A 27665-nucleotide genomic window follows, 5' to 3' on the forward strand; every position below is an offset into this window, starting at 1 on the left:
GTTAGCCATTTGTTGGAGAATAAGATTAAGATTTGTTGGGATTAAGAGGTTGGTTTTCTTCACGAGTGCTGTTTTCGTTGTCTCTTCCCTTGGGTCGGACCAGTTGGGCTGATAGCTGTAACGTCGGCATAAGACCGCCAAAACGATTGTTTTTGCTGTGGCGTGTTTAGGCAGCAGACGACAACCTCATTGACTGTATCTACTGAATTAGTACCAGCAAGTGTTACACCCCTTATCTTCTGAGTATCCTTTCTAAATGTATGCTCAGTTGTCTTTTTTTCACTCTATGAATTTCAGATGAGAAGTTTTTATGCATTGAGATGCAGCTCTGAGAGGAAACGGTTGTACTGTTATGCGGATGCTTATCGATTTTTTCCTTTTCGAAGGTGACAAAACATTCTTCAACTTGCGGTATGTGTCCACTTGTTGCTGAGATAATCCTGGGAACTGTTTGCTACACGTGGATACTGGGACTCTCTCTGGCTCTAGTGTGACCCTGCTATCAGTGACCCGTTGTTGGGTTTCTATTGAGATCGCGTCTGAATCATGATATTATTTTTTTTTTTTATTAAAATCAGTTTATTTCCCAAGAAACCTTGGGTCTCCCCGGGACGGCTCTGTGCCAGAAGGGTGTGAATATTTACAGTTGCGAAGAACACAATGTACGATAACCAAGAGTGCATGCGTGCTCGACCCGAGACTTTCGCAGGATTAAGTATACAATAATATACAAAATATACAGTAATATACGAAATATATGATTGCATGAAGACAAAAAGTCTTTGTCATATACAAATAGGCAAGTTCAAAAAAAAAAAAAAGTCAGTCATGTCCAGGAGCAGGTGAGTATCATAGATTCATTATCTGGTAGCAGTTCTTGAGGATTTCCTTCCTGTAGAGCTTGTCTTCACAGAACGTATCGGGATGGATCCTAAATTTATTGAAGATCCGAAGACAATTGGCTGGAAACATGTTCCTCAGGGAATCAATGCTTGACGTGTGCTCCCCTCTTGTCGGTGTGCTCCCCTCTTGTCCCCCTCGGGCCAGAGATTAATGTGGATACTGATGGGGCATCAGTTCGCCTCGTTATAAGCCGTGCGAGCGTGAGGACATTTTTTGTCATGATGATATGTCTCCAGGGAGTGGTGCCCAGATTTGCCTGTAGGTCGAACTGGAGATAGTTAGGGGGTGGCCTACCACCCTGTTCATCCATCTAAGCAACCAGTACTCTAAACTGAGATACTTCTGAAGGTATGAGGCAGGGGCAGATGACCAAATTTCTGATGCATAGAGGGATCGGCGTAATACACCTCAGGATGTGCCGAATAAACAGCGCTGGCTGATGCACACCAATGAGCTCCTGACGAACTGCCCAAAGAGCCGCGAACATCTTCTTCCTCATCCTGACAAAGTGAGGCTGAAATGTGAGCCCAAAATCCCAGGTGAGGCAAAGATCAGTATGATAGGTCACCTTTTGCACCGGTTCCCCACTCACAAAGATTTGGATATCATTTTTGACTCTCTTCTTGGATATCGTTAGTTGCGCTGATTTGGAAGGAATCAGATGCAGCCGAATTGTGGCAAGTTAACTTTCCAAGTTCAATATCTGCCTAGAAGCTTGTTGGTTGATATCTTGAATCTGATGATTATGATCTGAGCTCATGTAGAACTTCAGATCGTCGGCATAAGAGACAAAGTTCGGATTCTGAGCAAGGAAAGGCTCCAAAACTGCTGCAAACAGGATAGCTGACAGTACGCTTCCTTGTGGGATGCCTCTTGAGACGTCAATAGTTACTTAAAAGTCATTGTGGGTCACAGACAGATGTCCAGGGTGTAAAATAGACTCCAAAATTTGAAGTAAGGTATCCCCCAGGCCGAAGTAGTGTTTCAGAATGGTAAAAAGAGCTGGGAGGTGTATTTTGTCATAAGCCGATTTTATGTAGATGAATATGATATCAATCTGTGATTTGTTGTTAAGGGTGCGCTGAATTCTGAAGAGGGTATCAAGAAGATTGGTAGTTGTCGATCTCCTTTGTAGAACGGTATGCAGGTACTCGGGCCTGTATGCAAAGCAATGCTGGGCAATTGTTAGCTGAATTATTTTTCAAAATTTTGAGTAAAGAACAACTGATGGATATTGGTCGCAGGTCTTTAGGAGATTTGGGTTTCTTGATCTTTGGGACGGGCTTAATATGGTAAGTTTTCCAAATTGAAAGAACTATTCCAGATTGCAGGATTTGTCTGAAAAGGTGAAGGAGAAGGTCGAATATATATGGGCTGCAAATTTTGATAATAAAGAGTGGGAAACCATCCGGACCTACAGTGGCTTTGTTGTGTAGCTTTGTTGAGTATATTCATTATCCCGTTGTGTGTACTTGCCGTATGCTGTACTTTCAGTTGTAAGTGTATGTTCTGTTAAATAGAGATTCATGATGAATTGGTTGACGGTGATGCTCTTGAGAGATTTCTGCATTTTGCGCTTTAAGTATTTGGTTTTCGTCAATCAAAACCGCTAGATTATTATTATTATTATTATTATTATTATTATTATTAGTAGTAGTAGTAGTAGTAGTAGTAGTAGTAGCAGTAGTAGTATTAGTAACGGCCGCATGGTGCAAGAAAGCCTATGGCTTATGCTGCACCAGCCAAAAAAAAAAAAAAAAAAAAAAAAATCCGAACAAAACAATGATAAAAACAAAAAATAAATAAAATAAATAACTAAATAATAATAATTAATAAATAAAAAATAATAATAATAATAAAATGAAATAAAAAATAAATAATAAAATGAAATAAATAATAAAATGAAATAAAAAATAAATAAAAAGGAAATTAATCCTATCATCCTATGCGCTTCCCTTACCCGAAAGTACTATCCAGATGACCTTTGAATTTCCCCAAACTGTCGGCCTCTACCACCCATGAAGGCAACTTATTCCAGTAATTTATAACTCGCTGGCTAAAACAGAACTTCCTGCAATCCAATCTAAACATTTCCCCCCGTAACTTGAATTTATGTCCCCTACTTCTAGCATCATTTATAATCTTGAAACTTTCGTCCTCATTCATTTTACTGATGCCTCTCAGAGCCTTAAACACCTCAATCAAATCTCCTCTAAGGTGTCTAGTTTCCAAACTCTCCAACGCACATATTCGAAGACTTTCTTCATAAGGACGCCCTTTTGCCGATCTCACCAGGCGAGTTACCCTTCTTTGCACCCTTTCAAGAAGCTCGATGTCTTTCTTCAGGTGCGGTCTCCATACTTGAACACAGTATTCCAAGTGTGGTCTAACATAAGCCTTATATAATGTGATTATCACGTCCCTATCTCCACTTGCAAAAGTTCGATGGATCATCGATAGGACACCATGGGCCTTCCTTGCAACCTGTTTACAATGCTCAGAGAATTTCATGTCTGACCGTATCGTAACACCCAAGTCCCTTTCCTCCAGTACTGGGTTTAGTTGAACTCCACCAAGTGAATAAGTTTTTTTGGGATTACTGTTTCCCAGGTGTAATACTTTGTTGCAACACTTTGTTGGAATAAAGCATAGCTGCCATTTTTCAGACCATTCCTGAAGTCTATCTAGGTCTCTCTGAAGAAGCTCAGCTTGGCAGTGATCATTAACTACTCTACCAATTTTAACATCATCTGCAAATTTAGACATCACGCCCTCTATCCCTTCATCGATGTCGTTTATGAAAAATAAAAACAACAGTGGTCCTAATACTGATCCTTGAGGAACCCCACTTCTTACATCAACCCAATCTGAGGAACAGCCATTTATCACAACCCTCTGCCTCCTGCCCTGAAGCCATCCTGCTATCCATCTAAGGATTTTTCCAGTGATTCCAACCTGTTCCAGCTTATAAAGCAACCGCTCATGTGGGACTGAGTCAAAAGCTTTGCTGAAATCTAAATAAACAATGTCGAAATTATTCCCTAAATCCAGCTCGTGAGTGACCCTTTCGAAATAGCGAACCAGATTTGTTAAACATGATTTTCCCTATACAAAACCATGCTGAGTATCCTTGAGAATTTCAATTCGATCCAAATGATCCTGAATTCCACCCTTGATCATTGCCTCCATGATTTTCCCTACCACTAAAGTCAGACTGACAGGTCGATAATTTCTAACTTCACTTTTAGAGCCACCCTTATGTACGGGAGATACATTTGCACTTTTTCAATCCAACGGAATCTTCCAGAGTTTAGTGATGCTCGCATAATTAGCCTCAATGGTTCAATGCACTCGCTTGCCGCCTCTCTCAAGATTATAGGGTATATTCCATCAACTCCAGGAGCCTTACTGGTCTGTAGGCTCGAAAGTTTTTTCATTAAATAATCTTGCGAAATTTCAATATCATTAATTACATATTTTTTAACTTTTCTCCTACAATTTCCCTTTGCCACAAAAGGCTTTTCATTTGTAAATATCGATGCAAAATAACTAAACAGATTTTCTATTTAGAAAATAGAAAGAAGAAAATAGATTTTCTTCAACGTTCTTCAGATTCAAAGCTATAGTTTCTGTTGCAGCTGAGAGTTGTTCAGAGGCTTTTCTTGTATTCTGAAAATCCGTACTTGCCATTAGTAGTGCATGACTACTGTCAGCACTGCTTAATGGTACAGTTTGCGTGCTTTTATTCAGAGAACTAATTTCTTAGTTGTCAGAGGCCGGATAGGACTCTAGATTTTGGTAATCTTCAGTGCTCAGGAAATTGTGTAAAATTATTATAATCCAGATATTCATTTGTTTCTTCATTCATTTCTGAAGCTATTTCTAAGGTGTGGTCACTCTCAGGAGTATGGGCATCAATATCCGTTAGAGTTTCAGGGTGTTTATTTTGGGTTCTTGACTGAGAGCTTCATCTGACGCCTTTCACGAAGTTATTTGTTTCATATTTTCTTGACATTGATCGCAAATAAATAGCCGTCTTTTAGCTTTGAGCAATTTACTAAGGTTTATCTTGGTACAAGAATTACGTATCAACCCGAGGCAGGCGCTTTCGTAGCCAGGTGGGAAGGAGCAGCAGTACATAACACACGCTTCTTGATTAGACAGGATTCGATCCAGACACCACCAAATACGGAGGATGCGGAAAGGTCAAGGAATGACCACCGCATATCCTGGAGCAAATGGCTTTAGTTGCTAATGCTCCCTAAAACCAAAACAAAAAAAAAATCAACCCGAGGCATTTAATAATCGTTTCTTCATTTTCGCCACAAATTTTACATTTTAATAGACCCGGAATAATTTCCTGTTGATCCATAATGTGGACTCAGTATGCAGTTCTCCTTAGTTCTAAAATTCCTCTTCTACCTTTAGTGCACTCTTAAACTTCCAAGTACTTACACTGTTCTCAGTGATTGAGAGATTATTGTGCCACCTGTGGGGTGGTACATTGTTTCACCAACATTAATGCTTGCGGCATTGTCTTAAGATTATTTGGAGAACGCGTCTTGCTTCTTAGTAGTCTACCTACGCAGGCAGCATTTACACGTGGTGAATCCCAAGGGGTTTATCCCGATAGTGATATATCCTGAAAGTTCTTGTTGTTGTTGGTAATTAATGTGCCCAGCTCAGAGAACTCCCTATTTTCATCTTAAAATACAAATAATATATTACCTGGATAAATCCAATATTTGAGTGATGTATCCTCTTTTTCAGCTCACATTGATGAATCCAACCATACTAAATTATAAGTTAAACTTTACGGAAAAGTTAGTAGAAATACCTGAAAACGAAGAGCACTTAAATCGGGCAACTACATTAGCTGGCGCAACCGCACACGCACTACCCTAATATTTTGTTAAATTTTTACAACAAGTGCCTCTTGGAAGGATATTTTCCCCCAATTCTGGAAGCAGGCACTGCTCAAAATTATTGAAAAACCGGAAAAACCTAATACCGACCCAAGAGCGTACTGCCCAATCTCTCTGTTACCCAACCCGGGAAAGCTGTTTGAAAGAATGATTGGTCCCTGAATCCAAACTATCTTAAACTCACAAAAGCTTTCATCCAACTCTCAGTATGGCTTCAAAAAAGGTTCGTCCGCGGAAGATGTCATTGCAACCCTTGTAAAACACTGTACACATCTGTACACATTCCACAGCAGTCTATGAGATGGCCACCTTTGTGAATATTGAGGGTGCCTTTGATACCCTTTGGTAGGAGATTTCGCTCAAGTCCGTTAAGCTGGAAAACTGCAATCAATATATTTACAAAGTCACAAGATCCTACTTCAGTAACAGATCAATTCAGGTCACTGCCGAACATCTGTCATATTCAAAATTTATAAACAGACGTTGCCCACAGGGGTCAGTGCTAGGACCACTCCTTTGGAACTCTCTACTTGACCAGTGGCTCATCAGAAGCTTTTACAACCGGGTCAATTTCGCCTATGCAGACGACTTGGTTATTTGCATTGCAATAAGATCCAGAAGACCCATTGAGGACTGTGAAAAGATTGTCCTGGATGATCTGATAAACTGAAACCTCACAAATAAATTAAATATATCAAACACAAAAACAAAGCTAATGATCTTCAAAAACAGGTTTGATTACCGCAGATCCACTAAAGTGCTGATTCACGGGAAGCAAATTCCATATGTTGCACAAATTAAACAACTTGGCATAATATTGGATGACAGGTTCCGTTTTCAACCACATGTGAACACTTTAGCAAACAACACCAAAGCCTTCACTGCAGCCGTCATCAGGATCTCCACGCTGCGGACTCACCAAAAGAACCCTGTCTCTCTACTATAAACCTGTGTTCTTGCCAATTGCCTCATGTGCTGCTGGGGTCTGGTTCCATAGGGTCACGAACAGTAAAATCGGGTCCAAACTGCTTTCCATGCAAAGAACTATGCTGCTTGCGAAACACCGAGTCAAAAGAACAACATCAACTAATGCAGTGCAGGTTTTGTTATTTTATTATTATCTTTATTTTCCCCTAAGAGACACCCGCTTACGGCTATTAACCAGGGAGTGCACATTTATATTATACATATGATTGCCATATTTTACATGACAGGCAGATAGCAAGAGAGCACATAATTTTTAATTTTACAAGGAATTAGAGAATGTTCACATCTTCAACACCACTATTTACAGCGAGTTCACAGAAAGACAAGACGTCCAATATAAAAATAACAGGAGCACCAGTGCGGAGCAAAAACAGTCCCGACCAGTTCATTCTTCATTTCCTACATTCTGTTTTGTTTTCATCTGTGGCCTTCAGTCAACATTTATAGGTGGAGTAATGCATTCGGAAACGTTTCAGTCGTGGACCTCTTCTCTGTGCAAAGCTTTTCTGGGTCTGTTTGAAGTTCGTTGTACATCTTAACTCCGTTAGAAGGAAAACATCGTTGAAGGCTTCCCAGCTGTGTGAGCGGGATACTGAGTGGAGGGGATGTTGTTCTATTCGCCCACCTTTGCGTCATGCGGGGCCGAGTCAGCAGGTGGTCAGTTTTCGGCGAGTCGAGTCTCCCTGTCAGTAGTTTTGCAAGAGTGAGGATGTTCTTGGTGACAATAATGTGAGACCAAGGCGTGACATCCAAGTTGGCATATAAAATGGTTCTTGAGATTGTAAATGGCTGCGTAGTGATTCTGTTTAACCATCTCAGCATCCAGTACTGTAAACCCAAAATTTATGCCCGACCTTTTAGGCCTTACAGACTTTCAGTGTAAACCCCAAACGATGTTTAAAAGAACCTTAACTTACTAAACTATGCTCGCGACTTCTCCAATGTATTTTATTTTTATATACATACATATATTTTTATTTATTTATTTTTTTTTTCTTTATTTTTATTTTTATTTATTTATTTATTTATTTTTTTTTTTTTTTTAGGTCCTTGCCACTGAAATCTCAGGAAAGTAAGTGGCAGGACCCGCCAGAGTAAAATAGCTTCATTGGGTACACCCGGCCAGCCTCCCCGTGGCAGGGTGTGGAAACGTCAGGTCCCACTAGGGGCCTGGCGGCTAATAGGCCGGATGAACAAAGGGCACAACACGCCACATAGCTCATGAACCATATATATTTAAAAAAAAAAAAAAAAAATCTCAGGCTTGCCCGAAACATAGAAAATACGCGGAGATGGGGGAAACCCCAGGAGCCGTTAGACCCCCCAACACACCTTACACCTTACACCTTACTCTAAACCCAGGAAAGCCTTAATAGTAGTATCTAGGGCAGAGAAAATCTGAGATGCCTAGAGAGGGATGGGGATAGCACATCTTAAAATGTATTGTTTAACAAGGTCAGGGTTCCTGATACCTACCAGTTCTTGTCTGAAGGTCTATAGCACTGCGTAAGTTTTCTTCTTTACATGTACGAAATGGGGTGTGAAGATTAGGTTTTCGTCCCATTTCAGACCAAGATCAATATGTGTCCCGACTTTTTTGACCACGCTGCCATTCACGAGTATTGATATGTGGTTCTTTATTATCTTGTTGGTGAAAACCATTTGGGCTGTCCTAAAATTAGTTGGAGCCCCATGCAATTAAGGTATTCTTGAAACTCGGCGATTTTGAAGTTTGTTTCGTTGTTTTGTTGCAAGGATGTGTTTTGATCTTTCGATGGGATAAAAATTTCAAGTTGTCTGCATATACGACAAATTGTTTTTGATTTTGTGTCAGGAAGGGATGCAGCGCTGTTGCAAAAAGAGTAGCAGAGAGGACACCACCTTGTGGGATTCCCCTGTTGACTTGCAAGGTCTCTTTGGAAATTCCATTTATGGCAGTGATGTGTCTCTCCCCCCAAAGAACTCGCTATTATTGCTAATACATGTCCAATTAAAATGAAATATTCCTCCAAGATGGTAGTAATAGCCAAGATGGAAATGCTGTCGAAAGCAGATGCAACGTCTAAGAAGACAATGTCTAATTGCTATCTGAAGTTAAGGGCGTGTTGGATTCGAAATAGAGTCTCCATGAGATTGGTGGTAGTAGATCTTTGTGGGATCACTGAATGAAGGTACTCCGGTCTGTGCCCGAAGCACTGATGGTTGATGGTATTTAAAATGGATTCCTCAAATATTTTTTGAAACGAAAATCCAATTGCAATAGGCCTGTAATCTTTGGCGGATTTAGGATTGTTATTTTTGGGAACAGGTTTAACGAAATATGTGTTTCATATCTTCGGAAAGCGGTTTTTACTTAATATTTTGTGGAAAATGTGGAGGAGGAGATCTATGATGTACACACTGCTGGTCTTAATCACGAAGAGCGGGAATTTATCAGGCCCAATTGTGGCTTTATTCCTGAGGCTATTCACAGCGGCTTTAATGTCATCTCTAGCGATACTGATTTGAGACAGTTCAGGATAGAACTCTGTCTTCAGTTTGCTAATTGCTTCACGGATTTTCTCTGTGTTGACTTCACTTTCAACTTGATTTTCTGCTAGAGGAGTTCCAAAGGTGACTTGGGTCCATTGTGAGAAGATGTGCTTCTAAGGGATAAAATGGGATATAATGCTCGCATTATATCCCATTTCCTATTGGATATCCTGCTTCCTTTCTTTAAATGTAATCGCATCATGTGATAGTGTGATAGCTTGAGTTTCAATCGAATGAACCGCGCTCTAGCTTCTTTATATCGAATATAATCAGGTGGGTGTTCAGTTTTTTTCATTTTCTGAAGAGTTTTTGCTTCTTCTTGAAAGCATATTTTACTTGTGGGCTAAACCAGGAATTTGCGCGATCGGAGATTTTAATGCGTTTTGATGCCCCCTCAAGAGCAATAAAGGGAAAGGTATCCGAAAGTGCTTCTAAGGCATCGTCTACGGGGAGTTGGAAGAGAGATTTTGCCAGTTGAAATTCACGAGCAGTTTCAAAATTACGTCTGGTTTTTGAGAAGATAACATCAGCGTTGTTTTCCCACCTCCAGTTCTCTTTTTGTCTACAAGCTTGACTTCTCAGGTTGGCTTGGATTGAGAAGTTTTATCTGGGGCCCTTCCCCTAGGCCTGTATATAGCTTATAGAAGTTTTATCTACAAACACAAAATAGTCTACCAACCTCAGTCGTAGAAATAGACTGCAATCCTGCTACAAATATCAAACAGGAAAAAATAAACCTATGGAATAAACTCCTCTCCTTTTGGCAAGTTAGATGGGATGAAAGTCCCACTGGAAAGGTCACCAGACTTTATCCCGAATGTCAACTTTGGCGTGAAGAAGCCACGTTGTAATTGGTTCTTCCCATCCACGAGCACATCCTACATCCTAACAGGACATGGGGCCCTTAAAGCGAAGCTGTTCCAATTCGGACGGGCGACAAATCCATATTCCTCCTGTGGGGAAGAGGAATCCTAGTTCTAGGATTTCTATTGTCCTGCCCCAACTACGATGAACAACGCTTAAAAATAAGGTTCAGAAGTCAATCTTAAAGCCTTAATTGAAAAAAAAAAGCCCTTCAAATCTTCAACGACGTCTTCAGCGGAAGAATGGAGATGCTTCACCACCCTGGATAATTCAACGAGCTCTTCCCGAGCTGTCTCCTGTGAGCGGATGGACTTCGGACACTGTTGCACAATTTGGCAGGTCTCGCTTTGGTACGACCAATAAATAAATAAATAAAAAATATGTTTTTCGTATTTCGCAGAAATTCGGTGAAGTTTGCGAATGATGTATTTTTTTTTTGAGCACCAGTGTATGTTGTTGCAGATGTCTCGGAGCGTTACGCTTCCCTGCGTGCGGACTAACTGTAATTGTATCAGATTCGCTGTCGGCGTGACTCGTCCTTGGGAAAATCAAACTTTGAGACTTCAGTCTCCCCCCCCATCGATCACTATGAGGGAGTAAAAAAAATACAATTCCCAGATTAATTTGTGGCGCGACAGTGCACGTAGCAAACACGCAACTCGGCGAAATGTTTTTTGTTCGCAGCAACGAAACAGAATGACGAGGGCTGATGAAAAAGTAGTGGCAACGAGGAAACAACAGCAAAGTGCAGTTCGCAGATGGAAGCTAAAACTGTTACAACACAAATCTGAGCCCCTCAACATGTGGCGATCTTTAGACCGGTGGACGACTCCAAGCTGGCCTCGGGGTCGGAGGTTAAAGGAGTAATAGACAAATCTCTGCGTTCTGAACATAAAAATTTAAAAAGTCAGAATTGTGTGAAATAATGGAGTGTTAGTTGAAACATCTTAACAAGGAGGATTTTGAGCCGCTTAGACAATCATCCACATTTAAAGATGTTCGACTACAGTCGGACAAACCAAAAATGACATTTCCTGCACTATTGATTTATGACGTTTCAAGAGATTTTAAGTAAGGAAGAAATAGTAGAGGATATCTTTATGAAAAATCTTAAAGATTATGGCTTTACTTTCGAAGAAATTCAGGAAGAGGTGATGTTACGTTTCAGCACAAAGACAAAAGTGATAAATTGTGTGATAGGTCTCTCACCGAGATTATTTAGACATATTTCAGAAAACGATAGAATTTTCTCGGGATTCTCAGCCCATAAATACAGGAAATTTACAAAAAAAGTGACAAAATGCTTCCGTTGCTTGCGATTTGGCCACCTCACGCAGTTTTGCACCCACCAGACTGTATCTTGCGGTCATTGTGTACAGCTGGGGGGATATATATATACGCAGATTGCCCCCATAAAAAACAGCCCCCGAGATGTATAAACTGTAAGAGGAGGAACAGTGACAATGCACATTCTGTAAGGGATCCACTCTGTCCAGAATAACAGAAGGCAGCTGAACTTGCAAGGTTCAAAATTGCTAATGAATAATACACAAATAAACCATCTAAATTACAACAGATCCACCAATAAATACTTCCTAAAAATAATGCAAGTGAACTAAGAGCTCCATGTTTGCAGGATAAAGTAGACAATTTGGCTATTCAGGAGCCGTACTCGATGTATAGACAAACGGATAAGTTATATCACGTTGTTGGATACCCGTTAGTAGCTAGAGTCGTTGCATGTGAATCCAAACAGCCAGAAACTCCCATTGTTGTATTTAGTGGTGCTCTAACTGTAGCAGTCATATCTCGTTTTTGTACATTCTTTTCTTCCCAATTTTTAGACTTCTTCATGGTTTCTTTATATTGTGCTCCAAATGATAATATTGAGGTAGAAATGCATCTTTTGCAAGAAATTTTAAGCACTTTTCCTAGCGCAAATATATTGCTTTCAACCTACTCCATTGCAAAATCTCAACTTTGGTTTAGCGAACGCAACGACGCTAGAAGTTCTGTGTTTGAAGAATTTATATTGACCAACCATTGGAATGTGTATAATCTTCCCAACTTGCCAACAACCTTTTGGAACGTTCACGGACGGTCTAACATAGACCTTACCCTTTCCCCTCCATGCTTGTCGCAGCATGTAAAAAACTGGATGGCTGCCCGGATGTATGCAATAGCGATCACTTTTGATTTAGTATTAAATATTAGGTATGGAAGTTTCTTCAGGTCACCTTCAGGATTTAAACCGCTTCTCTATCAGAACCAAGAACTGGACCAAATTTAAGCGAGTCTTGCAACAATAATTTTTGGATGATAAAATTGCACAATTGAACAGTTTAGCTGCAGTAGAATATGCTTACTTTGTGCAAAACACTCTTTACAGAGCTTTGACTGAATCCCCTAAAATGAAAGTTAGGAGACCTGGCTCAACCCCTTGGTGGAATCCCCAGTTATCTGTTTTGAGAAGACGGGTTATAGATGCAAGGAAGAACTTCCAGAGGAACAGATACTTAACAGAAACAGACGTTAGGCGACTAAAAGAAGTCTATTGTCAATTACGAAAGGAATATTACGAAGCTATTGCGGAAGCCAAAAGATCCTCATGGCAGAAACTAGTGTCCCAATCAGGTAATTCTGACCCACGGGGATTAATATACAGTTCTGTATATTAATCCCCGTGTATATACAGTTCTGTTTACTGTTTACTGTTAAGAGATATACAGTTCTGTTTACTCTAACGGAATTCTGACTACTGATTGGCTCTCCACGGTTGAAGCTATTATAGAGAGACTTTTCCCTGATGATCACCCAGAGCAAGACACAACCGAACAAGCTCAGATAAGGTTCGTTAACGGATCTTACAAGGGATCAAATGACACGGAACTATTTAGTCTAGATGAACTTGCACTTACAATTTCTAAAATCAGTCTGTCAAAATGCCTGGAATGGACTTAGTTGAAAATGTGGCAATCAAAAGATTTCACCACCATTTTCCACATATATTGTTCAATGTATTCAACAAATGTCTATTAGAGGGGACTTTTCCAAATTTTTGGAAGATTGCATTAGTAAAGATGCTCAGTAAGCCTCCAAAATTGGCAACAGATCCCAAGGCATATCGCCCAATATCCCTTCTAGGAATTCTTGGGAAGCTTTATGAGAAATTATTAGCGCCTAGGATGCAGAAGGTTCTGGCTACAAGTAATATGAGTTCTAATTCACAATTCGGCTTTAAAAAAGGCTTCTCCACTGAAGATGCCATCAGAAATTTGGTGAATCTATCCAAAACTACAGACAAGAAATACATGATGGTTGGTTTTATCGACTTTGAGGGCGCTTTCGATACACTCTGGTGGGAGAGCGCCCTCAGGTCACTTCGAGAGGCAGAATGTGATGATTTACTATATCAGGTTATTAGATCTTATTTTTCAAATAGGCAGATAAAGTCATCTCACAACATTTGGTATTTTCAAAATTCATTTCCAGAGGATGCCCACAAGGCTCGGTCCTTGGGCCTGTCCTCTGGAATTCTGTTTTAGACCAATGGTTACTAAAAGAAAGTCAAATTTGCAATAAAATAGAATTTGCCGACGATTTAGCGCTATGCATACCAGGCAGGTCAAGACTTTTGCTAGAAACACATGGCAAAGAAATTCTGGATCATTTTCTGGAATAAACGAATTAAAAATTTTTGAGACGAAAAGTAAAATGATGATCTTCAACAATAAACTGGATTATAACAGACCTCCTAAACTTCATATGAACAATGTCCAAATTCCTTCTGTTTCTCAAAATAAATATCTTGGTCTCTTAATTGGTGATAAATTTTCTTTTATCCCCCACGTAAAGAACTTAGCTGAAAAGATTAAGAAGTTTAATGTCAATGTGATTAGGCTCTCAAGAGCTGAATGGGGTATAAAGCATAAAACTTTGTATTATAAGGCTATATTTTTGCCAATTGTACGGCTGCCGTACGTTTTCCTACGGTTACTCACGTCACACTGAACGCCAAACTGTTATTATTGCAGAGAAAGATGATATTGGCAACACACAGATGCTGCAGAATAACATCAACCAATGCTTTACAAGTGATCTCAGGTTGTATCCCGATTGACCCTCGACATTGCAAGTAATCCGGCCACAGATATTCGGCAGGAGAAAATTAATCTTTGGACAAAATTCACTGAGAAGTGGAAATACAGATGGCAATCCAGTGAAACAGGACTCACTACCAGGGAGTTCATTGAAGATGCAACATTTGCTGTAAATAAGAAGGTTATGGGATGGTGTTATCTTTCAATAACAACGTCATATTTAATAACTGGATACGGTTCACTGCGATTCAAATTGTGTAAATGTGGACTTGAACCTGACCCTTTGTGTTTTTTGTGGGCAGTAGAAGATTGGAGGCAGGTTCTGCTTCATTGCCCGGCTTTTGACGACTTCAGACAAGAACTATTTAACAGCACTCAACCTATTAGGACTGACAACCTCGATATTTTGATTCAAGATGCCAAGAACTCTGCAGCATTCCAATCTTTTTTCTGACAAGGTGTTTAAAAGAAGACGCTCCTTGTTTACTAATTCTAGAAGTGGACAGTAGTATTGACGGATGTATTCATGAAATTGTATTTCTACCTTACAACTGTTAACTTAGAAACTAAATGTTGTGTTCTTGAATTAGTAATATTATAGTATGTATGAAATGGTATTAACTATACATAGAATTTTTTTTCTTTCTTTTTTATTTGTTTATTATTATTTTTTTAATTTTCTTTTATTTATTATTATTTTTGTTTCCCTCGGGTCGGGCAGCCTGAGGGTTCCTGTCCTTTGGTATTGCAGTCCTTCCACTGGCCGACAAATTGGTGCAGCAGCACTGGAATGATAGAGGCAGGCACAACTACTCGTGCTTAGAAAGGGGCCGTGATTGAGTGGGTGTGGTGTTTTGATCGCTGTAGAGTGTGGACATCACAGTTACTCTCTCAACACATATTTTCCAAGGTGGAGTTCGACTAAACGTGTAGGGGCCACCCAAAACGAGTACACACCCATACATACATATCTTTTGTTTAGTTTATCTTTTATTGTGTTTTACTGCTTGCGAGTGAAGCTGTATAATTAAAATTGTTTCTTACGCAGAATGCGATGATTGTTAATAGAAAGTGTTTTTATATTTGTATATATGTAATAAATAAAAAAAGAAAGTTCGCAGACTGATCACATTTTAGCAATCCAATGAGGGTCACCTTCTCTCAGAGCACGAGGAATTCCGCCCGCATTTTTATCGTCTACAACGGCTACCCAGATCTACTGACATACCCTACATATATATAAACACATCACTTGACTTTTCGCGGATCCCACGAGTGCGTGACCCTAGTTTCGGAAACGCTGGTCTACGGCATACGAGGTGTCTCTTCATAAAGGGGCGAAAACAAACGACGGAGAGGTTCTGTGAATTTTTCGGAGACGATTTTCTTTCCCTCTCCACCCCCCCCCCCGTTCGGATGAAAAACTTCCGAAAAAGAATAGGAGGGAACAGCAATACAAAAAATACCCCATCGAAGTGCGATGGTACTTTGTTGCTGTCCCCCATACTGTGTTCTTTCAGCACCGCCCTCCTCCCCAGCGGCGTGGAAAAAATAATTTTTTGGCACTTCATCCATCTCCATGGAAACGCACGACGGCGTGGCGAGCAACTTCTGAACCCGCATGCTGGAACTTTGGCCCCCCTTACCACAACGAACATCCTCTCCGGAGTCGACGATAAAAGGACGATCGACATTCTGCCGATTGCAACTACACTTTCCGAGCCCCGTACGTGCAACCCTCAGTTCCGCTTATCGAGGAATGACCTGTAAAAGAAACGGAGAGGTCCTTACCAGAAGCGTTCCCTGCCGCAGTCCCGGAGGTGAGAAGAGTCGTTAAAGCGCAGCATAGTGCGGGGAGGATCACTCGGTCTCGCTCCTTCCACGCGCACGGCCAACCGCGAACCACCATCTCGGCTTTCAGGCGTCGCAACACTGACCTTGTCACACGGTTGACCGAACTGATGAGAGCGATGATGACGCGGCCGATCTGATTAAATCGAAACCAATCGTAGTTGCATGCACGGCGCTCTTTGGAGGACGGTGCCAAAGCTTCCCGCCCCCCTTCACGAATAAAATTAAAAACGCGGAACTTCGTAAAAGCAGACGCATAAAATTAAAAGCTTTCAAAAAGAGCACGTGGGTCGATTCTTCGTTTCCAAGAGATTTGTTTGTTTGTTTGTTTTAGGCGCATCAGCATCTAAGGCTATAATGCGCCACGTTTCCAAGAGAAACGAGCGCTTCACCGCTCTTACACGAATCACAAAAAAAACTACATAGCTCAAGCTTAGTATAGTACAGGGAATATTATAATATTCTCAAACAATCAGTAAAATCTTTTAATTTTGTTACACTTCGTTGTCAATTAAATTATACTTTTTAAATAAATACATACAACGACTTAGATTACAAACGCAACATAATTGATTAATACTTAACTTGATACAGAAGTTATATAAAGGGAATTCCTAGTAATTAATACTCGATACTGAAAAATATATAACTGTGTTGGGATACAAGTTTACGGTTATAATTTTGTGCTCAAATTGAAATTTTATTGAAAGTAAATCGAAATCAAGACTCAGACCAGAGCAGCAAAGCAAAAGGCTCAAGCTAATGGAACTGCTGTGGCACATGTGAGAACTAAGGTGGCCAGTTGCCCTCTGAATCACAGCCTTTTAAGATGCACTACTTGCTTCATGTTTGCGGAACAATCGGGTACGGGACATGATATTGCCATGGGGGTGTCTTTGTGTGTGTGCGCGATGCAAGGAGTGTAACGAAATCACGCAACAACTCAGCGTTTTTGTGGGTCGATATGAGAGCTTGAAGGACAGAGTGGATACCCTCAAAGGAAATAAATTGAGGGGCCCATCAAGCTCTCAGCTGCCCACATCGACTCCAGAGCTTCCACTTGGGCATCTTGCAGCACAGAGGCAGCCCCCAAGGCAGAATGCGCTGGTCCCACAGGAACTAGTAGTTGTTGGTGACTCTATTGTCAGGGAAACGGGAAACATGCTTTGTAAAAAGGATAGGTGGAACAGGACCAGGGTATGTCTGCCAGGGGCAAATGTTGATGACGTTGTAGAGAAGATATCATCTTTTAAGGGCACAAAAGATGATATAGTTGTACATGTTGGCACTGATGATATTAAGAGTAGGAGACCGGGGGAATTACTTAACAAGTACAGGTCACTGTTGAAAAAAAGCCGGGAATTAGGGTTGAAATTGAAAGTGTCTGCAATTCTGCCCAGACACGATAGGAGGGAGTATATGATGAGAGCCTTGTCGATCAATTCGGCCCTGGAAAGACTGGGCAAGGCTCAAGGGGTAGAAATTTTCTCAGCCTGGTCTGTACTTGTTAACAGGAGAGACTGCTTCTACAGGGATGGGATACACTTAAATAGAAAGGGTGCAAGAATATTTGCTGATGCTATCGAGGCAGTGTTAGGTGGGTCGGAAAACTGCTAGCTTGGGGGGAGACAAAGACGAATAGATTAACAGTAGCCACTGGCAGAAGTGGAAGTAATTCTTGCACAGCTTCTATTGGAATGAGCAGAAGCATGAAAAACAAGATTCAGGATATAGGAATGCAATTCAGCAACAGCCTGGAAACCAAGGCAATGGGGATTTCGAGGACTGCCGCAGGTCATAGTAGAGCAAGTAAATACATAGGCCGTGTTAGGGTAACTAAAAGTAGCTACAAGTGCATGTATACTTACGTGTACCCAATGCTAGAAGTACAGTTAATAAATTCAATGAGCTTGAAGTGCTAGTCAAGACATCAAAGGAAGATATTGTTAGGACATCAGAGACGTGGTGTCACACAGACATAAGGAATGCAGAACTGGAATTTGGGGAGTACAATGTGTACAGGAGGGATGTACAGGACAGGAAGGGTTATGCTGTTATTTAAGAAACGCTAAATCTAAGGAAGAGCATCCAATTGATGTGGGTGGATAATGCAATGTTGGGTCTGTTTGGTGTGACATAAGCATTGGGAGATCAAAATTGAGAGTAGGAGTGTGCTATAGGCCTAATGACTCTGATGAGTATAATAAGAAACTGTACTGTACAGGGAAATAGAGTGGGCCAGTAAATCAGAGTCTTATAATGGGAGATTTTAATTTCCCATATATTGACTGGAATTTGGGAGCTGGTCACTCACACACTAGCAGGGCTTTTGTGGATTTATTGGATGATTGTTTTCTACATCAGCATGTTCGGGAGGCAACTGGAGGGAGGAATACTCTGGATTTGCTTATCAGCAGTGATTCTTCATGCATTAAGAACCTGCAGATAAATGAACCACTAGGTGGCAGTGATCACAGTGTGCTGAAGTGGGATTTACTCAAGGAGGTAAAGGGAAGGGTTTTTGATTTCTTAAAGGCGACTAGGATGGTCTGAGACAGTATTTAAATTCTATACAGTGGGACCAACTGATGATGTTACCAACAGCAAATTCAAAATGGGAAACATTCAAAGAACTTATCTTGGAAGCTACTAGGCTTTTCATACCAACAAAGAAATACTGTTCAAGGTTTAATCCTAAATGGATGTCAGGTGAACTAATTGAGACTTGTGGCAGAGAAGGAAAATGCATGTGACAGAGAAGCCTATGATAGACATAAGCTGGTCTGTAACCAAATCACAAAGGTTAGGCAGGCGAAGGCAAATTACGAGAAATCTTTGGCAAGGGATGCAAAATAAAACAGCAAAGAGTTCTTTACTTATGTAAACTCTAGAAGGAAGGCGATGAATCAGATTGGTCCACTTGATATGGATGGGTCAACTGTTGATGATCCTGCTCAGGTAGCTAACAAACTAAATGAATATTTTGCATCGACATTCACACATGAGGAGTTATTCAGCGAGGGGAATGCCAGAGGTGTATTCAACTCTAGCAGTAAGCTACAGAATCTTGAAATAACTGAGAGTAAAGTGGAGGAGAAATTGTTGAAGATAAACACAAGAAAGGCACCCGGGGTGGATGAGATCTATCCAGTTATATTAAAGGAGTCAGCAAAGGAAGTAAGCAAACCCTTAGCCATAATTATGAGAGCTTCTTTGGACTCAGGGGAGGTACCCATAGACTGGAGATGTGCAAATGTGACCCCAATTCACACAGGAGGATCAAAGGCTGACACAAGTAATTATAGACCTGTGAGTTTAACTTCTGTTCCATGAAAATGAATGGAGGCACTGGTTAAAGAAACACTGCAGGATCATCTAGACAAGACTTCAGTTATAGCTCGGACACAGCATGGTTTTGTTAAGGGGAAGTCTTAACAAAACCATGCTGACCAATTTGATTGGCTACTATGATGCAGTCACAAAAGAACTGGATGCAGGGAATACCTTTGATATTATATACTTGGATCTTAGAAAGGCTTTTGATACCGTTGCACATGGAAGACTGTTCTACAAATTGCTGCTATGGATAAAGTGATGGTTGAGTGGGAGAAGACAAAGACTGGTAAATCAATGGATACTGCTCATCGTGGACTAATGTTATTAATTGAGTCCCTCAGGATTCAATATTGAGTTAATTGTTTTCTGTATTTGTAAATGGTATTGATGATGGTTGTTGTTATTTGGTTATTAGGAGCATTCGCAACTAAGGCCATATTACCCAGAAGTACGCAGGGGGTCATTCCCTGACTTTGCCAAATCCTCCGTATTTGGTGGTTACGGGCTCGAACCACGGTCTAATCAAGAAGCGTGTGCTACGCACTGCTGCTCGTGCCCACCTGGTTACGGAGGAGCCATTGATGATGGTATATCAGGCTTAATGTCCAAGTTTGCAGACGATACGAAGGTTGGCAGGGTTGTTAATGGTAATACTGACGCTTGGCTGCTGCAACAGGAACCAGAAAAGTTGAGCAGATGGGCTGAGAGGTGGCAAATGAAGTTTAACATTGACAAAATATAAAGTACTACATATAGGAAGCAGTAATCCCAGAGTAACGTATCAACTCTGTGGTACTACACTGACAGTGGCAGAGAATGAAATGGACATGGGGGTAATTGTGCAGGCAGATATGAAGTTCTCTGAGCAGTGCAGACGGGTGCAAGAGTAACTTGTGAATGTTATACAGAAATTGTTCTGGCAGGGATAACGAGGTGATTATCCCATTGCCTTATAAAAGAATAATATACAGGTCTGGAGAAGGATGGTATACAGGTCTCATTTTAAGAAGGATGTAGAGCTGTTGGAACGAGTACAGAGAAGGGCAACAAGATTCGTGAATGGAAAAAAGGGTTGCTCTTACGAAGAAAGGCTTAAGTTTTGCAAATTACATTGTCTGGAGACTAGTCACCTGCGAGGTGATCTGATAGAGGTGTATAAGGACTTGATTGGTTTTTGAGTATGCTCAATGCTGATTGGATTCTTCCTCTTGCTGAGAATAATCACCTGAGAGGGCATAAATTCAAATTGAGGAAAGACAGATGTAGGATAGACGTGCGGAAATTTGCCTTTATTCAGTGGGTGGTTGATTGCTGGAACAAATTTCTGTCTGTCATTGTAGAAGTTGAGCGCTTAAATAGATTCAAGGGAGAACTTGACAAACATTTGGAGCTAGTGGATGGGTGAAATAAGGGTTTTTTTTTTTTTTTTTTTTTTTGGTTGATGTTATATAAGCTTGCTTTCTGCATCATGTGCCTTTACTAATGCTAATAGGTAAAGGGGGCAATCTTCCAGCAGTAGTTGCCTGCAGACCATTAGTACAGATTGTTCTCAGAACACGATACATAGCAAGAGCACGATTCTCTGTAGAGAAATAATTATTTTTTTGATCAGGACTTCTCTACCCCGCAGAAGCATCGTATAAAACAATGGACAGAAAGACAGTCTTGTAATACAAGACTGTCTTTCTGTCCATTGTTTTATACGATGAGCACTAGTCCGTGTGCACAAAAAAGAGCGAAGAGAGATAAATCTCGTCCTTTCCTAGAGACAGCTGTGTTACAGAACAGAAATAAACAGGAAATAAGGAAATATCATCGTGTGATTTCTAAACAGAAGAAAGCCTCTTGGGAAAACCTGGTGAGTACTCAGGGAAATGATGATCCCCGGGGTCTTATTTATAAGCTGTTGAACAATAATAATAACGGGTAGACGATAGTGAAATTATAGTAGTCTTAAAATACCGTGACAAACTGACTAAAAAAATTGAATGGCAAATGCCTAAAAAACGGTACTCACCTTGTATAAATCTGCAATAAATTTATTGGTAAATGGTGACTGAATTTAGTTTGGAAGAAGCATTAAAAAGAACTAAGGCAGAGAATGGGGTAAAAATATTTTTAAACAGATTTTAAAATGAGCGCAAGGAAGTAGAAGTGCAGATCTCCAATCATTGGTTGTCATAAAAAGGTTGAAGGACGCGAATGAAAGAATGAAATAAAAGAGAAGACCGGTGGTGCCAATAGTCGTTGCGAGAGACTTTCGTTAAATGAACCGTCATCAGTTGGCAAATGGAAGAGAAGTGAGCGCGTGTTGTATTTAAAGTTGGTCTATACTCTCGTGATGCTCTTTTTGACACGTGGGAACTTTAGCTGCGAGAGGTTCCAAGCCGGTGAGAGGTTGAAGGGAAGTTTTGCGTTAATAATATTAAGATCGGAATGGTGTCGGTACCATTCGATGGTGAGGGCTTCATATTGAAGAATTCTGTAGCTCGATCTAACTTTAATAATAGTGATGGCAGAGTCAACAAGGGGGGGGGGGGAGTGTGGTTGTGGTTTTGAGCTTGGGTTGTTAACTCAGTGCAGGATTGACTTGTCTTGAAACTGTTGAAGTGGTAGTATGCGCGGGTGTTGGAAGTTGTGGAGGAACCGAATTTGATGGTAGTGCTGCCGATGTAATAGGTGTCGCAGTTCGGTTGGCATTTTATGAGATATATTAAGTTATTGAGATTATTGATGGGATGGGATATTTGTGAGTATATTTATAAGAATTAAATAGGGAACCTAGTTTATTATAAGTGGAGAAGGTAAGGGAGATGTCGGTATCTTTGAATGTACGTCGGAATTGTGCTGCGAGTTCACTATGGTAAGGGAGAACTATGCGAGTATTTGTCTTGTGACTGTGTCTGGTGGGGTTATTAATACTGTTTTTAACGGTGGATATTGTGTGTTGGATGAGTTCAGGGGGATAGCTCCTGGCTATGAATTTATCAGTAAGGTATTGAAGTTCATTTTGTAGATCGTTTTGTGAAGAGCTGAATTTGATAGCATTGTAGATTTGGTTGTATAGGACGACTTTTTTGGTATTAAGGGGATGATGTGAAGTGGAATCTAGATATTTACCAATATGCGTGTTTTTTCTGAAAATCTTCGTATTTAAATTTGTGTCTCTTTTATTTTATTCTTTCATTCGCGTCCTTCAACCTTTTTATGACAACCAAGGATTGGAGATCTGCACTTCTACTTCCTTGCGCTCATTTTAAAATCTGTTTAAAAATATTTTTACCCCATTCTCTGCCTTAGTTCTTTTTAATGCTTCTTCCAAACTAAATTCAGCCACCATTTACCAATAAATTTATTGCAGATTTATACAAGGTGAGTACCGTTTTTTAGGCATTTGCCATTCAATTTTTTTTAATAAAGGGTAGACAAAAAAAATTTAATTGCGCAGTGAGAATTTGTTTAATCAATAAAAGTCCAACCCGAAAGCTGCCTTCTTTTTAAAAATACAAATTTTGCAAATTTTTGAAAGGCAGTAAAATAATTAGATTTTAATTATATAACTTAATTCATTTCCACTGAGTAACTCGCCAAATTCATTTTTTAATTGAGTTCTACGGTCTCAATTAAACAAGGGACAGCTATCCAGAATGCGACACCAAGTCTCTTGTACGCCACAAAAGCAATTGGGATCAGTTTTCAAACCAAAGTAATAGAATTTTCTATTGAAGGAACAATGCCCTGTTATTGGATGAGATGTGTCCATGCTTGGAAAAAAACATTGTTTAAATTACAATATTACTAGGAAAAAATAATAATAAAAAATAAATAAAATTGGAATGAATAAGCGAGTAACTACTCCTGTCACACTTTCAGACCACCTAATCTGCTATAACTCCATCATTATTTTGGAATATTCTTTTCCTCTCAGTCTCAGGTTCACCATCAATATTGAAGGTAATGTTCATACAACAAAACTGATTCTTACACAGTTGGCACTTTGTAATATTCTATACTTTATAAAATGCAACATCGGCAAATAAAAAAATAAACTAGACAGTTCACCCATCCGTACACTCCAAGAATTTTTCGACTTCTTCGTTGAATTTATTCAACCAGATCCACAACAACAGATGGAAGCCTGTTCCAACAATCAACCACCCGCTGGCTACAAGAAAACTTCCACACAGCTATCCTGCAACCATCCTTCCTCAACTTGAATTTACGCCCCTTCGTTTGTGTAGTCTCAGCAAGAGGAACGTCACATGTGGAATTCACATTCACCTACTCAACGCACTCAAGGCATTAAAGACCTGAGTCAGATGAACCCGCAGGTGTCTAGTTTCCAGACGCTGCAATTTTCAGTAAGCCTTTCTATGTAAGTGATCGTTACCCATTGGAGTTTGATAAACTTCTGGCATTCCCTTCTCCTAAAGAATTGCTCGTGGTGAATGTAGATGCACAATGCTCATTCGGCTTGTCAGCAATCTGAGCAGAGGGATTAACCCATAGAGATTAAGTGGCCCAATGTTATTCAACCAATTCCTTCTACTCTTAGTGTAAGCACAGAGGTCTTTCCCGTTTTTCTTTGCCAGAGACCTCTTAATCCTTAGATTTTTGATTAAATTGCAGACTAGTTTATATCAACCATAGATTGCTGCATCGCATCACCCGTTAATTAATATGAAACCAGTTTAATTTTCTTCTCTACCACGTGTGTTATTGGTCCATCTGAGATGCACTTCGGTGAATCACAGAGAACACAGAGAAATCCTGCTGCCTTCATCAGGATTTCTCTGTGGGAATGAAAAGCCCAGTAGCTTCTTCGATTACTTCTCCGACTACTTTGCGCTAAAGCTTTTTAAGAGTTTGCCGCTTTATTGGAAATATAAAGATTCTGCGCATTGCTTTTCCTCTTACAACATTTAATCGTGGTACTCCAATCGATGGCTGAGATCAGAAATGAATTTTACAAGAAGAAAACAAGTGGTAAGTGAATCAGTCATTTACACCATTTTTCTTTTAGGCGAAACAAAATTTAGCTTTTAAAGCAACAAACCTTAAATTAAATGAAGACAGCGATTGAAATTTTCTAAGAGTACTTGAAATGACAGTGACGTGAGATCACATATCCGGCCCTTTTACAGCGGTACTTCTTCGCAGAGATACGAGGCCGAGTTGAACTAGGAGCAACCCCGTACAAAAACACGTGACGTCAGATCCAGTTATTGAACAACACGCAATCCGTGTTCGAACCAGAGAAACAAAAAATGCCGTTCTAATTACGAGAAATAATCAAAATGTAATTTTGAGGTTAATCAGTCGCAATTAAACCAAAAGAAAAAAAAAAAAAAAAAAAAACGACACAGGCACAAAGGTAAATCGGAGAGTATTGTGAAACGCTGGAATATTACTGCCTGCAAGGATGGCCAAGGCAGAGAGTTTGATCAAATTGAAGAGAGTTTTGCACCGGCTGTGACGATGGAATAATGCGAAAACTTTTTGGTGAGCGCGCAATATCTTCGCTTACAGTTAAATGGTCAAAGATGTCGCTCAGTAACAGATGAAATCAGACTGGTGGTCTTGGAACCCAATGTGGATATATTTTGTATGCAGGAACCTTTTGTTAGCTCATATTCTGGTGAATACAAAGCGTTGGGATTTCCAATTGGTGGAAGGGTTGTTTGCGCTAATTGTGATTAGCCCAAGACTGCCATAATAGTATTTAATAATAAACTTCGTGTCACTGTTTCGTCAGGTCTTTGTAATCAGATTGCCACCCACTTGCGTTTGTTTTCATTTCTGCTTCTCCGCTTTCTTTTTATGTGGAGTCTATTATAGATTGCCCTCGAAGACTGGATATTGAAATTGCCATAAATTATTTACAAAATGTTTTAAATGTTATTGGCAGTAGTAATAATTACTTCAGATGTAAATGCTAACTTTAGGCTATGGGACAGTTGGACAACTGACTCTAGAGGTGTTTGCTGGAAGGAGTTTATTTTTTTAAGGAATTTACGAATATCGAATCTACCAGGACAGGCATTTACTTTTGACAATGTTCGTGGTTGTTCAAACATTGACGTTACACTTGTTTCAAATGGGTTATGTGGAAGAGCAATTGGCAAATAAGATTTGATTTCACTAATAGTTTTAGTTTATTTAAGATTCGACAACATTAATTTACATCAGGACTTAACAGGTTTAGAAATTTACAAATTTATATGTAACAGATTTATAGAAGCAGTTAACTCAGCCTTGACCCAGCTAGAATGGATCAAATGAGCTCATTGAATGCATTGGAGTGTTCATTTTGTGTTCACAATTCCTCGTTCAACGCACTTTTAGTTTTTCAGCCAAAAGGAAAACAATTGAAAGAAATAGAGCGTCACGGTGGTCAAGTGAGTTGGCATTATTAAGAAAACAGATTTTTAATTTAAAAAGGCGTATCAAACAGGAGGCTTTGTTCTATAAGCAATTACGTAAGGAAAAAAAGAAAGATGTATTAAAGGGCGATTTACCAGCATAAATCAGATGCGTGGAAAAATGGAGTACCAACAGCAGGAAATTCAGATCTGTGGGAATTAATTTATAAACTAAGAGGGAATAAAATTAAATCTAAAGATCTAATTAATACGCACAGTTTTTGTAAACGACGTTGCAACAACTGACCGGAACTCTACAGTCCATGTTGTTGTAAGTGAGTTGTTTCCCACACACAATAAATAATGAGAGTGACTCTGATGGGCAGGCTCTTATGAGAACCGCTAATGATGACTACTCGGAACCAAATATAGATGCGTTATTTAGTTTACACGAGTTAGAGACTGTGTGTTAATGTTAACAAAACTGCAGGTCTGGATCTGATTGGAAATTGTGTAATACTATAAAGCTCTATTTTTGCCCCTAGTCCCTTATAAGCATCAGTTTGGTAACCCGTACAACCATTCTGAAATTTTTTTTTTCTGTGGTACAGCTAGTCCATGGTACTTGTTGTTGTGGCCTGGTGCGGGATTTCATTTTTATTATTTTTTAAATTTACATTTATTTTATTATTATTATTTATTTATTATTGTTTTATATTTTATCCCTTTTTATTTTAGTATGTTTATTTTTTTTATATTTATTTATTTTGTATTTTTTTTTAGCTGGGACTTGTGTCTGGAGAGCCCAAGTGCGGGATGCTGGCACCCACCTGTATTGCACAACCTCAGTTGGATGCGGGATTAGTGTTTTCACATACACATTTAGTTGAAATAAAGCTCGCCTCCTCGTGGGTACGATGGGCACCAGGCAGCAGTTGCCCCCTGGTGGCTATGGGGTCTGAACCAACACATACACACACACAGCGCACATTTGCTACACAAACATAACCCAACATATATTCAGGCCCATTAACAGAGTTTGTAAATGAGACAGTATCACGGGTGGAGATGGATTAGTCTGGGAGCCACCCGACCACAATTATAAACAGTATATACAGAATAGCTTCTCTTGGTCTCGTCATCACACCTTCCAGTACTAATGCCGACTGAACGTTGTCACGGGCGAGCGCTTCTTTCAATTCTCCTCAGGAGTTGAAGACGTCGTCAAATGGTTGCAGGCTCGAGGGCAAGAGAGGGACAGCGAAACGAAGATCTCGGCGAGAAATGCGAGGAACGACAAGGCGTACCCAACCAGCAGCAAGAGGAGACACATCTGCACGTGGGTCACTTGCAGCACCTGCATCGGTTCCTGATTGGCTATCTCCTTCCCGCGTGTGGAAAGACTGGAGCGGTAGACTTCATCATCCATCAACTTTGTCAGCACACCAGCTTCGCGCATCTTCATGATCCTGAAAAGAGAAGGGAAAATCAGCAACGAGCATCGCTCAGACTCACATTGCAAATATAGAAACGTGTGCACTCTGAAAGGAGTCTCATTCAAACGCCTCTTGGCCCTCAGACCGTCTAGCATTATTAAGAAGTTCCTGGATACTGAGTACTGGGTCACCAGACGGCTGAACAGGATCGTATTATAGTTGAACAGGATCGTACCACTATCGTTCACCATCTACAGATCTATACTACTTGAAAATATGAAGAAGACCCATGGAAAGTGAAAATTATTGAATAAACCAAATCACGCTTGCAGAACTATTGACTATAAGTTAGTATTCGTATGATGGAAT

General features: G+C 40.1%; 2 protein-coding genes across 2 annotated transcripts in view; both read right to left on the minus strand.

The window, feature by feature from the left end:
• The window catches only part of LOC150086327 (uncharacterized), an 86257-nt gene extending 70076 nt beyond the window's left edge, over positions 1–16181 (minus strand). Inside the window, 1 exon segment of the mRNA XM_090371274.1 lies at positions 16103–16181. The gene's annotated coding sequence lies outside the window, so the exon portion shown is untranslated.
• Positions 16182–26865: 10684 nt separating this feature from the next.
• The window catches only part of LOC150086328 (uncharacterized), a 193285-nt gene continuing 192485 nt past the window's right edge, over positions 26866–27665 (minus strand). The window contains exon 13 of the mRNA XM_090372545.1: positions 26866–27329. Coding sequence (XP_090228671.1) covers positions 27056–27329 — 274 coding nt within the window. The 3' untranslated portion in view covers positions 26866–27055. The remainder of the gene's footprint in view (positions 27330–27665) is intronic.

Source organism: Mastigoproctus giganteus, chromosome 4 (assembly GCF_048544385.1).
Source record: "Mastigoproctus giganteus isolate SK-2022 chromosome 4, ASM4854438v1, whole genome shotgun sequence".
Taxonomy (NCBI): domain Eukaryota; kingdom Metazoa; phylum Arthropoda; class Arachnida; order Uropygi; family Thelyphonidae; genus Mastigoproctus; species Mastigoproctus giganteus.